The 16,541-nt window shown below is 39.3% G+C and overlaps 1 protein-coding gene across 14 annotated transcripts in view; it reads right to left on the bottom strand.

Moving 5' to 3' along the window:
* DST (dystonin) overlaps nucleotides 1-16,541 on the bottom strand; it is a 508,299-nt gene that overhangs the window by 40,681 nt on the left and 451,077 nt on the right. For all 14 annotated transcript variants that reach the window (XM_032647809.1, XM_032647814.1, XM_032647805.1 and 11 more), the window contains 8 exons: nucleotides 14,979-15,182; nucleotides 13,486-13,717; nucleotides 12,435-12,661; nucleotides 10,659-10,781; nucleotides 10,425-10,526; nucleotides 8,280-8,381; nucleotides 5,799-5,972; nucleotides 5,328-5,483 (listed from right to left, as the gene is read on the bottom strand). In XM_032647809.1, coding sequence (XP_032503700.1) covers nucleotides 5,328-5,483; nucleotides 5,799-5,972; nucleotides 8,280-8,381; nucleotides 10,425-10,526; nucleotides 10,659-10,781; nucleotides 12,435-12,661; nucleotides 13,486-13,717; nucleotides 14,979-15,182 — 1,320 coding nt within the window. The remainder of the gene's footprint in view (nucleotides 1-5,327; nucleotides 5,484-5,798; nucleotides 5,973-8,279; nucleotides 8,382-10,424; nucleotides 10,527-10,658; nucleotides 10,782-12,434; nucleotides 12,662-13,485; nucleotides 13,718-14,978; nucleotides 15,183-16,541) is intronic.

The raw sequence follows: 16,541 nt of genomic DNA, 5'->3' as shown, positions 1-16,541 counted from the left end.
CCCTCCAGAAAGTAGGCATACAGGGAACTTACCTCAATATAATAAAGGCCATATGTGACAAACCCACAGCCAACATTGTCCTCAATGGTGAAAAACTGAAACCATTTCCACTAAGATCAGGAACAAGACAACGTTGCCCACTCTCACCACTATTACTCAACATAGCTTTGGAAGTTTTAGCCACAGCAATCAGAGAAAAAAAAGAAATAAAAGGAATCCAAATAGGAAAAGAAGAGGTAAGTCTGTCACTGTTTGCAGATGACATGATATTATACATAGAGAATCCTAAAGATGCTACCAGAAAATTACTAGAGCTAATCAATGAATTTGGTAAAGTAGCAGGATACAAAATTAATGCACAGAAATCTCTTGCATTCCTATACACTAATGATGATAAATCTGAAAGTGATATTAAGAAAACACTCCCATTTACCATTGCAACAAAAAGAATAAAATATCTAGGAATAAACCTACCTAAGGAGACAAAAGACTTGTATGCAGAAAATTATAAGACACTGATGAAAGAAATTAAAGATGATACAAATAGATGGAGAGATATACCATGTTCTTGGATTGGAAGAATCACATTGTGAAAATGACTATACTACCCAAAGCAATCTACAGATTCAATGCAATCCCTATCAATCTACCACTGGCATTTTTCACAGAACTAGAACAAAAAATTTCACAATTTGTATGGAAACACAAAAGTCCCCGAATAGCCAAAGCAATCTTAAGAAGGAAAAACGGAGCTGGAAGAATCAGGCTCCCTGACTTCAGACTATACTACAAAGCTACAGTAATCAAGACAGTATGGTACTGGCACAGAAACAGAAATATAGATCAATGGAACAGGATAGAAAGCCCAGAGATAAACCCACGCACATATGGTCACCTTATCTTTGATAAAGGAGGCAAGAATATACAATGGAGAAAAGACAGCCTCTTCAATAAATGGTGCTGGGAAACCTGGACAGCCACATGTAGAAGAATGAAATTAGAACACTCCCTAACACCATACACAAAAGTAAACTCAAAATGGATTAAAGACCTAAATGTAAGGCCAGACACTATCAAACTCTTAGAGGAAAACACAGGCAGAACACTCTATGACATAAATCACAGCAAGATCCTTTCTGACCCACCTCCTAGAGAAATGGAAATAAAAACAAAAATAAACAAATGGGACCTAATGAAACTTAAAAGCTTTTGCACAGCAAAGGAAACCATAAACAAGACCAAAAGACAACCCTCCAAATGGGAGAAAATATTTTCAAATGAAGCAACTGACAAAGGATTAATCTCCAAAATATACAAGCAGCTCATGCAGCTCAATAACAAAAAAAACAAACAACCCAATCCAAAAACGGGCAGAAGACCTAAATAGACATTTCTCCAAAGAAGATATACAGACTGCCAACAAACACATGAAAGAATGCTCAACATCATTAATGATTAGAGAAATGCAAATCAAAACTACAATGAGATATCATCTCACACCGGTCAGAATGGCCATCATCAAAAAATCTACAAACAATTAATGGTGGAGAGGGTGTGGAGAAAAGGGAACCCTCTTGCACTGTTGGTGGGAATGTAAATTGACATAGCCACTATGGAGAACAGTATGGAGGTTCCTTAAAAAACTAAAAATAGAACTACCATATGACCCAGCAATCCCACTACTGGGCATATTCCCTGAAAAAACCATAATTCAAAAAGAGTCATGTACCACAATGTTCACTGTAGCTCTATTTATAATAGCCAGGACATGGAAGCTACCTAAGTGTCCATCGACAGATGAATGGATAAAGAAGATGTGGCACATATCTACAATGGAATATTACTCAGTCATAAAAAGAAACGAAATTGAGTTATTTGTAGTGAGGTGGATGGAACTAGAGTCTGTCATACAGAGTGAAGTAAGTCAGAAAGAGAAAAACAAATACCGTGTGCTAACACATATATATGGAAACTAAAAAAAAAAAAAAAAAGTGGTCATGAAGAAACTAGGGGCAAGATGGGAATAAAGGCACAGACCTACTAGAGAATGGACTTGAGGATATGGGGAGGGGGAAGGGTAAGCTGGGACAAAGTGAGAGAGTGGCATGGACATATATACACTACCAAACGTAAAATAGATAGCTAGTGGGAAGCAGCCACATAGCACAGGGAGATCAGCTCCGTGCTTTGTGACCTCCTAGAGGGGTGGGAAAGGGAGGGTGGGAGGGAGGGAGATGCAAGAGGGAAGAGATATGGGGATATATGTATATGTATAACTGATTCACTTTGTTATAAAGCAGAAACTAACACACCATTGTAAAGCAATTATATTCCAATAAAGATGTAAAAAAAAAAAAAGGAAACAAATGATCACAGAATAACTTTTTTTTTTTTTTTGCGGTATGGGGGCCTCTCACTGTTGTGGCCTCTCCTGTTGCGGAGCACAGGCTCCAGACGCGCAGGCCCAGTGGCCACGGTTCACGGGCCCAGCCGCTCCGTGGCATGTGGGATCCTCCCAGACCTGGGCACGAACCCGTGTCCCCTGCATCGGCAGGCGGACTCTCAACCACTGCGCCACCAGGGAAGCCCACAGAATACCCTTTTATCGTCTCTGGTTTTAAGGGTGCTACAGTTAACTGCTCAGGTGACAGGAACGAACCCCAGGAGGCCCTAACATTAAAGGGAAAGAGATTTCACCATTTACTGGGGAATACGTGAGTCCAGCATTCCACGATTTAGCTGTTCTCTTACTAGAAAATGCGATATGAAATGCCTATGACAGATCCCAGTAAATAATGCCTTCTTATTCTATTATCCAGTGGGAATATAAGAATAGATTAATAACACTTAAATGCACTAACATGGGGCAGGAGTGGTAAGTGCAAAAAACAACTGCAGGCTAAAAAAATCAATTTCTTATACTGAAAAGAATTACCTCAAAGAACAAATAAGCTTAGTAACAGTTTCCTTTCAAGAAGACTGCTGTGCTTTTGGAAACCAGAAGAAACCTTCCTCTATTGTTGGTAAAAGTCTGTGATAACCCTTCCCCCTACACTCAGACTCGGGTTGGCAACAGGAGAGAAGAGGAGTGTCATCTGTCGTCCTGGGAGGGACAACCCACATCTGGGAAACCCAGACCAGAAGGATTTCAGCCAAGGGCACGAACCGTCCCTGATCACTGCTTCTCTGACTCCATCCACTTGTGTTCTGAGGCATCTGGTGAGGGAGGTTTTTCAAAAGCTATAAAATCAACTGAGTAAGGAGTGATCTTTATAAGAAGCAGGTACTTGGATATGTTAACGTAGGCACCACTTTCAAAAGGTAGGAGTTAAATATTTTCACAGTCAAAACATAAAAGATAATTCTATAAAATTCGTTCTTATAAATGGTCGGAGCCCTGCTACATAAGCCACGGCCTAGGAGCCAGAGAGGAAGGCGGGACAGGGATGGGAATCTTCCCTCCCTTCCTCCAGCAATTGTGCTGGCAATTCTGAGTCCTTGAACTTTGACCTTCAGAAATGGAATCAGAGCGGGGAGTGAAGGATTGGGAGTTTGGGGCCAGCAGATGCCAACTAGTAATATATGGAGGGTGGATAAACAACAAGGTCCTACTGTATACCACAGGGAACTATATTCAATATCCTGTGATAAAATATAATGGAAAAGAATATATATGTATAACTGAATCACTTTGCTGTACTGTGGAAATTAACACAACATTGTAAATCAACTATACTTCAATAAAATTTTTTTAAAAAGAAAGGAATGGAAGGAGAAAAGATCCCTGACTAAAGGAAACTAAAGGTCCCTAACTCATCTCTGCCAAAATAACTGGACCAGGGTGCCGCATGTTCCTACCGCTACCATCTTCTACAAAGTTCCTGTCACTGATGTATGTGACTTTTAGGACAATGGCTGAGTTTATGAAAATGTAAATGCTATAAACTCACCCTGTGAGAATAAACATTTTGGTTACATGCAGAGTCAGTGTGACTGGTCATTATTGCTCTTAGCAAAGGTATAATATAGATATTAAATGAGGACAGATATTAATGATGCAAAATAAGTCCTAATTGCTTAATCAGATATGGCTGGGCAATGATTATAAATACAGACAGAAAGAGGTAAAAAAGGAAAAAAATTTAAATTAGGGAACAATTACTGTGGGGAAACACATGAAGGAAGAAGAACTAAAGCAAGAATAATCAAAAATATCATGATCTTAAAGTGCTATAAACCTCTTATTTTAAAATGCTGTTAATATGTAAAATAATCAAATGTTTCTATATGATAATCAAGGAAAACTTATTTAAGATTAGGATTAAGGACCTAACTTTAAGTAAGACACCACTATAATGTGTATGTTAAAAGTTCTATGAAAGCCTGCTGAATGTCAGGATAAACTCTACTGGGCATAAATTCTATTCATTAAGCCTCGGTGACTTAAGACGGGGAATTTTCTGTTAATAATCATCAACCAAGTGCCACAAAGATGACAACATATGAAACTATTTTGCATATATCTCAAGATAAAAATTTTCCACTTATAAGCTTTCAATCAAGTACATGACATGTAAAAACTCTTCTAAACATAATAAATAGTTTAAAAAACTACCTCGGAAAGAAAAGGACTAAGACACAAAAAGCCAGTGAAAAGTAAGAGAAAGAAACAGAAGGACAAACCCCAACATGATGAGAGATGTACAGACAGACAGAAATATACGACAAGCCAAAACGCAGCAAGGGAGAGACGTGTGGAGGGAAGGGTGACCAGAGGAAACACACACAGAGCCTGCAGGGTAACTGTGACTTGCCAGGCTGCCCCCAACAGCTTTTAAAACTATGTTACCTTCATCCAAGCACAGGTATAATCAGAAATTTAAACCTCCAGTGTTGATCATGCAGTCCTCCTAACGTTTAGCCAAAAATTCCCCATTCTTGCTATTTTTGACAATAACTGCCTTGACCAATGAGAAAAACATTTTGATTATCACTTTCCCGTCGCAGAGCACAGGCTCCAGACGCGCAGGCTCAGTGGCCATGCCTCACGGGCCCAGCCACTCCACGGCATGTGGTATCTTCCCGGACCAGGGCACGAACCCGTGTCTCCTGCATTGGCAGGCGGACTCTCAACCACTGCGCCACCAGGGAAGCCTGATTATCACCTTTTAAGAAGTGCATTTTAAGTAGTTCAACCTTATGTTGCCAATGTCAAATAGGAACATGGGTTAAAACCATAAGTGCCTAAAAAATCAGCAGACCAGAAACATCTGGTGACACTATAAATGCAGAGAGAAGAAAGAGAGGATGCAGTAACAGCTACGTACATGATGCTTGGCGAGTTCAATTTCAATGGCCTTGGGGTCTCCTCCGACAGGCTTCTGTTCGCTGAGCAAGCCCTCAGTGTGCGTGAGCCACGCCAGCAACTCGTCCAGTGCGTGCTGGAACTGCCCCAGTGCTAACAGAGCGCCCTCCAGCTTGTGCTGCAGACAGAGAGGAAGACAATCGATCCACGAGTCTGATAGGATGGATGACCCACATTTATAAAACAAGAGTGAACTGTTCAATTGCCTCATGCTGCATAAGTGTTTAAGCAAATCCAATGAAGCCCAATCATCATATCCTCATATATTTTAAGTTTGAAACTTTGTGGTTAAAAAAACAGCATGTGAGAAGCAGGAAAAGTTCCAAGGAAATAAAAGAATTTAGGGGCTTCTGAAGTTTATGTCCAGGATCCCCTAATTTTACTCTTTAACAGTTATTTTACATTATTATATGAACCTGAAATTGGTATTTACCTGTCTATTGATGATCCTCTCATCCAGACTGTCCCATATCAATTTCAGCTCCATCAGTGGGTCCTGAACAGTGTGTTTATCACTTTCTTCTGTTACTTTCTTTAGCAGGAGCTCTGCCTGATGGTTCAGTCTCTCCATTTCTATCTGTTGTTGATACGCCTCTGACTTAAATTGCTATTTTTTAAAAAAGGAGGCATACAAGGAAAATTTGTTATACATCAGTAACTTTATCTTTTTATTTTTTTGGAATTTTATTTTATTTATATTTTTACACAGCAGGTTCTCTTCAGTAACTTTAAACAAAAATTCTACAGGTTAGATGTTTGTTCTAATTCACACTTTTTACTGGGGTGGGGTAAAGAGGAATAAAATCGAACACAGGGTTTACTGATGAAAAAACTGTAGATAAAAAATGATGAAAAGAAATCTTTTCTCACACCTGAAACTAGCACAACATTGTAGATCAACTATGCTCCAGTATAAAATAAAAATTAGATTAAAAAAATCTTTTCATTCAACGTTTTCTGATGGAATGATTTTTTATTTATAATTTTGCTACTTCACTTCTGTTCTCTACAATAAAGAACTAACAAATTTCAAGGATGACCTTCTTCCAGGGTCTAATTATACATATTCAATAAATGAGTTCTGAAATTATAGGAAAGAAGAAAACAAAATATATATTGACATATATGAAACCCAGAAAAAAAAATCTCTAAGAAACTCACATTATTTCCTGCTCAAAACACACACACATCTTGCAGTCACTGAACACTCTGTGTTTTCTGTAGCTATGCTGTGTCTATTTATTCATTTATATTATTTTTCTTTGTGGCCATGCTATGCGGCTTGCGGGAATCTTAGTTCCCTGACCAGGGATCGAACCCGGGCCCCGGCAGTGAAAGTGCTGAGTCCTAACCAATGGACAGCCAGGGAATTCCCTGCTATGCTGTGTTTATTAGTATTTATTTATCCTTTGCACTGACTCAGAATAACATTACTCTCACTTGGTGCTTAATGACATGTAGGTAATAATCCTGGCTTTGCCAACCAATACAGGTTAGCCAGTGGTTACATGTAATATGAAACTGTCTTTTCATAAAGTATTGATTTTAATCTCTAATAGTAAATAATTAAATAATAAACAATTAATGGCTAAGCAGTATCAATTTTTTTCAAGCAAGTTAAAATAATAATTAAAAATAATAACAAAAGCATAGTGAACACTTGCTATAGTCAAGTTGTTCTCAATAAACTTATAAAGAAAATCATTTTATCCCCAATTAAGGTAAGGACACAGAAGTGAGAGCAGTTAGACAAATTTTCTGAGGCTATTTGGCTAGTAAGTGGATGAAGGGAGATGCAACTTCAGACACCAGATTTAAGGGCAAGCACCTCATCCAGTGTGCTGTATGAAAACTGCTGAGATATATGTAAAACCCAAAATAAACCCTCCTCCACACCTGTAATTGTACATAAAGGATATCATGTGTTTACTACATGAGCAGACAGAGTAAAACAAAAAAATCACCATCTAATGATGGTAACAGTAAAATTCTCAAGAAGAAACAATTTTTTTCTAAATGAAATATTCTATATCACACTTAGAAATAAAAATGCTACTCTTTTAAAGCCAGATAATAATTTTATGTAAAAATCTAGTAGAGTTCATTGAAAGGGCTGTGATGTCTCTGTAGATAGAGACTTTAAAATTAGGGAGGAAATAGCTGCTCCCACTTTGATAAATGAGCATCAGCACAGAGGAATTCAGAGGAAACGGTTCAGCCATTTTCACAGCTGGAGATCAAGAACCACAAAGGAAAAAAATTACAGAGGAAAGCAGATGGGAAACAACAAGCATTTACAAAACAAACATTTTGGGAAACACTATGATCCCATCCAATCCCATCCACCCACGCACGGGATCCTTCTTTAGCCTGTTGGACTAATTGAATTACTCTGAACACAACAAAGAAAACAGAAATGTTGCTGTATATGTATCAGTGACAATAACACACTACAGAATAATAAAGTTCTAAAAATCCTTACAGTATAGTATACATATGTAATATGTCACACACACACACACACACACACACACACACACACACACACACGACCCCATACCTCATCCTACACCCAGTATGAGGATATATGAAAGGCTATAAATCAAATCTTACGAGTGCTTGACTCTGGTTAGTGTCAGAGTTAGTTAACAAAACATTTTGTTTTGCTAATTTGCATTTTCTGATTTTTCTATAATGAACAGGAATTGATTTAGTAAGAAAAACTACTAGTATTTTGTATCCTTTATTTAACGAGCACTAATACATAACCTATTATGTGCAGGCACTATATTAAACCAGTTCCATAATCAAAATGTAACACTTCAATTATATAAAATAAATTTGCATAAAGCATCCCACGAATCAAGAACTTAAAAGTGCAACGTTTGATGAATTTCTCAGCTCCAACCCATACCTTCAGCTCCTCAATCTGCTGCTTGACAGTTTCAAGATCTGTTCCAATTGGAGACAATGAAGCCAATTTGCCACCTGCAATATCTACCCAGTCGAATATTGCCTGAAAAACACGTTAGGTCATGTTATTATAACAGTATATTTGAAATTACTACAACACCTCAAGTGCAACAGAAAAGGATAATCATAAATCTATAAAGATATTAAGCAATGAGCCTGTTTTACAAATAAGGTAAAAGTGGCAATATACTGGAACAGTTATCCCAAATATGAAACAGATGAAACCTCCAATTTTGCATCCAAATTTGTAGAAGAAATTCTATCTTGAATAGAATCTTAGAATATTGAGAACTTTCAAGAAAAGTCTATTTGAAAAAAAAAAGTTTTATAAATTCACCACACAAAATAAAATTCTCTGTACTCTGTCTGCCTAAAAGGCAGATTGTATAAATTTATTGAGAACCCATCTGTTCATTCAAATAATCAAGAAGTTTACTGTTTGGCACGTGAAACAATTTGTCTCAAGTAAACTCTTCTGTATTACTGAGATTAGCATTAAAATCCTGCACGTATAATGATTAAGACCATTATTCTGAACTGCGACAAAACTTCAAAATCTCCTATCTTCTTGTTCGTTTTAGGCAACACAAACAATCTTTTTTAAAAAGGCTCCACTCACATTTTTTTTTTTCAGGTTCTGAATACACAAAATTATTCTGCCATTTAATGAAGTTGCCAGGCCATGCAGTACTGAGAAAAAAACCCTGGGAAATATCTGGTAGTTTAAACTGATCATGATAAACCCTAAGAACGTGGGCAGCAACTTGGGAAATAAAATGCATTTCACTTTACAATCAAACCTTGAAACCTCTGGAGTGTCTGCAGCTTTGGACACTTACCTACAGCTCTTTTAATCCTTCACTGCCTTTCATCCCCACACATGTGATGCTACTGACCTAGGAACAGCAGGACCTGTGATGGGCCTTGTTTTTCTAGCAACGGTGATGAGACAAGCCTTCGTGTCCAGCTGTGACCCTGACCTCCTGGGGCTAACGGGTGCAGTGGTGGCAGAGCCATCTCCAGCCCCAGGAGAGGATACAACCTCTGTGACCCGCCAAACGAATGTGAAAATCACGATCTGGCCTCACAGATGGACGTAGAGCTTGACTGGTTACTGGCCACTGCTATCCAACCAATAAATTATCACTTTGGTTAAAAAAAAAAGGAGTGGGGGGGTTATAATAAGGTGTCACTTGTAGTGAATTTTTTATATATTTGCAAAGTTCAAAACACTTCTCTGCTGGCATAAAGCTGGGCTTGTGATATTTATTTTTATAAATATAGAAATGAAGTGGCCTAATAAAAGGGAAAAGATGTTCTCATCTGAGCTTTAAAAATAATATTCTCTTGGTGTTATGGAAATACTTAGAGAGGCCTTTTCCATATGGTTGGATGAAGGATTCAACTGCTGCCACTCTGTTAGGAAATGGAATAAAGTTAAGGAAGGTAGGGAGAGAAATATCCCTGAGTTGGCCTCAACTGACAGGAGAATTTTTAATATTAAAAAAATAAACTTAAAAACGAGTTAATGAACTGAATGAGAACCCTTGAGGGATGTGAAAAACAACCATTAAAAGGAATTACATACATGGGAAAGAAGAAAACACTTTTTGCAAGACAGATTATGACCTAATAAAATAGAAATCTATTTTAGTTCACCGGGAACACTGGCTTCAAATCAAATTTCTTTACATCTGACTTGTGCTACACTTAGTGATATTTTTAGATAGTGTTTACTCCTTTCATCTTATTCTGCTCAACTCTACAGCAGAACTCAGACTCAGCTCCATTTCACTGTCTGGTGTTGAGCCATTTATGAAAAATACTGTGACTTTCACTTTAAAAAGTTAAAATATTTCTTTTCAAAGTAAATTTCACTGAATGTGTGTATAAGAATGTGTTTAGGGGTGTATATGAATCTGTACATATCTCCAGTGTCAGAAATCTCTTCAAAAAGGCAAAGCATGAATTGAAGCAGGTTAGTTAACTGCATCACACTTGCAGCTCCGGGGACATACTGATGCGTGAATTTGTAAGCATCACTTATCACCTGATCCCTCCCTCCAGGAGACCCGGTAAGCCTTACCTGCAGTCCATCCTGGTACTGAACAGCAGCCTGCATTGCCTCCTCAAGTCTGTCCACCCGGTCTTTCCAAGCTTTATTTAGAGAATCCCAGGCTGAATTTAACTACAATGTAAATATTAGAACTCTTTCAGTATCATATGCTAAGTTTCCGACTACTTCTATCAAATATGCTTTAGTTAGAAAAATCCTTTTAAAAAACCATTCTGATAAGAGTAGAAAATATGCAGGTTGTACCTCGTCTATACTCTTTTTAACAATGGGCTTGTCGGGTTCCCCGCAAGCGGCAATGAGTTCAGAACCCAGGTTAATAACCATATCCAGCTCTTCCTGCAATCCGTCTATCTCCTCCCTTATGACCTAGAATAAGAAATGACAGCCTTACTTTTAAGCCAAACCACAATGAAACTAAAAAGATGCACACAGACATTGATGGTAGTTATTTCTAGGAGGCAGGATTGTAATCAATTTTTATTTTCTTCATTCTGTTTTCTAAGTTTTGGCACTAAATTTTTTCAACAAGGGAACACAAGAGCCATTTTAAAGGAAAAACAGTGTCCTTTGAGGAACAAATGTCAAATGCTTATTATAAAGACAGTATTTAGGAAATAATTCCACGTAACATATACCAGAATAAGTCTTTCAAAAAAAAAATCGACAATACTGAAAAGCATGGAAAGCCATTTTGTTTTTGTTTTTTAAACCAACTAGTTTGGCAATACACATTTAAAATAGACGTAAGTATCATATGAGTTCAGAGACTTCACACAAATTAATGTAATTTGCTTAGTAGATTTAGGATAATCTAACTCTAGATTTTCATTTTTACCCCAGGACATGTAAAGTACCAAACAAACAAACAAACAAAAACTACGACAGAAATGCAGTATTCTACCTTGCTTTCATTTTCTTGGTTAAGTACACTTATTCATTCAAGATGCATTTATTTACCAAGGATGAACATGCCCCAAACCAGGCATCGGAGATACAGAGAAAATTAGACATGACTATTCCACTCAAGGGGCTCTGAGTCCACTGGGAAAGACAGAGGTACAGTCAACGATAAGTCATGCTCTGCGTTAAGTCCTTTGCGTGATGAGAATGTTATACGGATGGACTTACTCAGCTGAGTATACAAGAGGGTGGAGGCTGGCAACCCAACTGAGCCTTGAAGCTTGAGTGGGATCTGCCAAGGAGAGTGGCAGGAAAGATATTCTAGGCTAAGGAAATAAAATGTGCAAAGATTCAGATGCTAGAAAGAGCACGGCAGCTTCAGAGAAAGCCATAAGAGAAGGAGCTTGGAAAAGGAGCAGTAGAAAAAAAATGACTTTGGAAACACAGGCCTGGGCTAGGCTGGGATGGAAAAGGCTGATACTGTGTTTCAGGTAGTTTGGACTTTAGGCAGTAGGCAGTGGACGCCTTGAGGGCTTTTAACCAGCAGGAGAGCAAGAGGAGATCTAGAGGGACAATGGGCAAAAAGGTTAGAGGCTGGTGGGAAAAGAGACTCCACAGGCAGGGGTACCGCTCAGATTACTTTCCTAGGCAAGAAAGAGAGATGACGAGGCCCTGAAGTGAGGCAGAAACAATGGGGATGGAGAGAAACTTTCTAAATAAACATTCTCCATGGGAAACCTGTGGGTGGACTCTGTCCCCTACTACATCTCTGTGCATTCCACTTTCAGAACCAAATATAAATTCTAATAGCGTAATTCCAAATATTTATACCAAAGGAATCCAACATTCATGCTACCACAACTTACTTTTTAAACTTTTTTTTTTTTTTTTTCTGGTACGCGGGCCTCTCCCTGTTGTGGTCTCTCCCGTTGCGGAGCACAGCCTCCGGACGCGCAGGCTCAGCGGCCATGGCTCACGGGCCCAGCCGCTTCGCAGCATGTGGGATCTTCCCGGACCGGGGCACGAACCCGTGTCCCCTGCATCGGCAGGCGGACTCTCAACCACTGCGCCACCAGGGAAGCCCTATTTTTTAAACTCTAAATGAGATTCTCTGCTTACCTCTGCTGCTTCCTGCTGTTGTTTTACTACTGAGGGATCGATCCCAGGATCCTCCAGATCCCGGATGAAGTCTTGAGTATCTTTAGTGGTGACCACCAGTGACATGTGATCACACCAGAACTTCTCTGCTAATTCCATCACATCCAGTAGCTTGGCTTCCCTTTCTTCCACCAGTGTGTGTATGTTCTCCCAAATGAAAACCATTTGGTCTAGCTTATCCTGAACAGCTACAGAGCAGAACAATATCAAAAAGACACACCCTTTAAGCAATAAAGCACAACGTTCTCATTCACCCAGGAACAATCATTCAATTTTCCAAGGATCTAAACCTGGACCAAATTTGGGTTGAACCTAGTCTACTGGGTATCACTGGGCCCAATGGTGCAAATTTCCAGGCAAATACAGGACCTGAGGGTTTCCTGCTCCTCCGGAACCAAGGTTTCCTGACAAAAGACAATGCTCAGAGGCATGTGAACTCAGGGGAGACCTGAGTTCACCAAAGCTGGCCTTAGTATATTCTTTACGCTCTCCAAATCAAGAATAGAGATATCTGCTTAGTCTCAGGAACACAACAAAGTAGGATACACATTTTGGGCTTACTTCTAGAGTCCTCTTACCGTGAATTTCCACTGACCTCTGCACAGGCCCTTCCTTTTGACCCCAGCTCAGACATTTAAGGTGCTTGGCTAGGGGCCTGGTTGCCATTTCTGTGGCTATGGGACAGAGTACTCATGACATAAAGTAGTGTAGTCAGAGGAAAAAATACCCCTAGGTTTGGTCTTATTAGCATTATGCTTAACCAACTGATTTAAAGGGCCCGGAGAACATATGGTTTTTGTATCATGGCACATGTTGTAGTTACTCAACTGATTTCACAAACACAGGAAGACATTAACAAGGGACTGGTGTGCACAGCCCTTCCACCCCAAACATGTCACATCTGCAATACCTTTTCTAAAACCTGGCATGTTGATATGCAACTGGACTGTCAAGGAACATTCACAATTATTTTGAGTAAAGTTCAGTGGTTCCCTCAACCTGAAAGGATTACCTTTGGCAGATATGTCCTTGTCAGTGCCCTGGGACCGAGCGATCATCTCCTCTCCCCTCTGCCTGAGGGTCTCGTACAGAGGCTGCAGCTTCTCCATGTCCACCGCCACGTTCTTATTCTCACTGACCTGCTCCTTGATCTTTTCCACCTCTGCTGAGATGGAAGGCGGCTGCCGCAGACGCTCCACCACACGCTCCAGGCTCTCCAGGATCTGGTCGATCTTGTCGTGGAACTGGGAGTAAAAGAGAAGGGCCATTTATGGAGAAAAAGACCTGTGATGCCAAGGGTGGGATTTAAAATGATAACACACCTATCTAATGTCACAGTCAAGAATGAAACCTTGGCCTTTCTGTTAACACATCCATCCAAAGAGTTATATCCAGCTGGTGTGTGAAGACATTCCTAAAATCACAACTCATAGGCACCTCTATGTGTCACACTGCTTATGGGGATGGGACTGCTTCTTGCAAATAACTGAGTAAATTCATTAAGAAACTGTATATGTTAATATATAATTGGACCACTTGACAGCAGCATTTTACTAGTGCTTCATTTTACCATAATTCAAATTAACTTTGAAAATTAGGTTCAATAATCTGGGTGTTTGTCAACACTGATAGTTTTATTCACTTTTACTGATTATCTTGGCATCCTCGAAAAGTTATATTATTAAATGTAAAATTCATGGGCAGTTTTGATGAGATGAAGTTAACTCTTAAGTTACGAGTTTCCTGAACTAAAAAATGTTAAAAAAATTAAAAAAAAACAGAAACCTTCCTGATGTTGTAATGGAAGTTTATATTTAATTCCTGGCCAAACACATAGTCAGATCCATGAAAGAATTTTAAATTTCCACTTGCAAAGGCACCACAGACAATGAAGCAAAGTTACGAACACTTGTTCATTTATAGATTCCACACTATCCTCAACATTAAGGGAATCATCGGTCAGGATTACAGAAAACGGACCGCTCTCATGCCAGTGTATCTAACGATAAAAACCAAAACCTTCAAAACGGAAAATCTGTAGGTAACTGCAAATCAACTTCTTGAAAAAGGTATTTTCAAAACGAAAAAAAAAAATCCATTTCCAACTGCAAATGTTTTCCTTCTTATTCAGCCTAGCATTCATAGTCTTCCTTCTATTGCCGTCTTGGGAATGTTTCATTAATGATGATAGTAACACTTTCTTTCATCTCTTCCAATGGCAAACACTGCATTCTACTCTGGATGGGCACTTATTTAGGTATCTGGACAATGATGACAGCTGTATGCTTCTTAAATCATTGAAAATTACGTTTTATTTATATATAAGCAGGCGGAGAAATATAAGGATCGGACACTGGCAAATATCACCTCAGAGACCAAAACGTCAATACTCAGAGTTAATGCAGTGAAACAATTTTAGCTGCAATTGAATCAGCAGACCCGGGAAATGTCTTTCCACACTCTGCTGTTGGGGAGACCATCGCACCTGCTGGCGCAAAGCATTACCTGAGCAGACTGAGAAATGGCTTCATCCAGCGCCACAGCCCGCTTTTTGACATCTTCTTTAATTTGACTGTAGAGAGTGTCAGCAGCCACGTACTTCTCTTGGATAGAAAAGCCTTCCCTCGGGCTCAATTCCAGTAACTGCGGCCCAGTTTTGTTCATCTTATCTATATGCGGCTTGTGTTCGGCTATCAACTCTCGCAGTTGCTATAACAAAGCAAACAGCGTCTCAGTTTCTCAGAGGCACACCTCCACAGTACAGCTGTCAACATCCGCAGCGCATCCAGCTGGCAAGAAACTCCACACAAACACCCTCCCGTCACAAGGCACTGAACGTACAACCCTCTGCCAGGGAGAGATCCCCTGACACAAAGATTAAACAACAGTCTGGTCATGTCAAAGTCCTTTTCAGGGCACAGGCAAAAATGCTGGATGAGTGAAATAATGAATCCCAGTTTCATTACGCCTTTCCTACCGAGAGCGTACAGTCTGACGAGAGTATTAGCCAAGGGTCATATTACACGAAAGGATTATGAACTCACTACCTCCCAACCTACAGAGACCGAGCCATAACTCTCTGTATTCCTTTCTGCACACTCATGATACATACAAGAATTATTCAAAAGGAAGGAAGGGAGAGGGAGGGAGAGGAAGAAAAGAAGAGGAAAAAAGCACAGTAGAAGGTAGACACAATGATGAGAGAGCACAATGACAGATAAAGCTAAGTTAGGGGGATTTAAGCCCCCAAGGGATTGTCATTACATTATATGTAAACCAATACAAAATACGTCCATATATATTACATTATATATCTGTGAGTCTGTTCTATGTACATATATGATATGTATGATATATAAACATAAACAAATCTATCTGTATTTATTTTTAAATGTTAATGGCTGCAAGGATAATCAATCCATCAAATACACAGCTGTATACTGAGCATTCTCTATAAAGTGTATTTAAGGAAAAATATGTGACCTATGAATATTTATGCATAATACAGTATCATCTAATCAAGAGATACAATGATACTGGTGCTAATGAGGGGGCGTGGAATCCAGGTGGAGCCCCATTCCTTCTAGGGAAATGGATCAATCTGGAATCTTTACACTCCACGGAATCCAGGGTCTCCCGTGACTGCCTGCAGGTTTCTCTGGGGCAGACCTCCGTGCAGCATTGAGGTGCCCTCTACTGTACTCCATTATTCACGAGGTTCCCTAATCAGCAGTTTCTTGTCCTCACCAGAAGATGTGTCTCCAAACTGTTTGCTATCCAGCCCCTAAGAAAAGCCTCTCTGAGAGAAATTATATTCAGGAAAGACAGTCTAGAGGAAAGCGATCTTTCCCTGTAAATATTTTAACTTCCATCATTCATCAAGCAGAATCACCAGGACGGCCACATACCTGGATTTTTATTAAAAGTGCCACTAAAATCAGTCATATAAATTATTTCCAAAGTGGTTGAGAAAACTGGTTCATTACATCACGAACAATCCCCAGTGTACTATCCTTATTTTTGAAGTTTTTCTGAAGACGGTCTCAAAACTCTTTTGGAAAAGAGCTA

Source organism: Phocoena sinus, chromosome 11, assembly GCF_008692025.1.
Source record: "Phocoena sinus isolate mPhoSin1 chromosome 11, mPhoSin1.pri, whole genome shotgun sequence".
NCBI lineage: Eukaryota > Metazoa > Chordata > Mammalia > Artiodactyla > Phocoenidae > Phocoena > Phocoena sinus.
The sequence above is the reverse complement of the archived record's forward strand: the minus strand, read 5'-3'. Positions and strand labels throughout refer to the sequence as shown.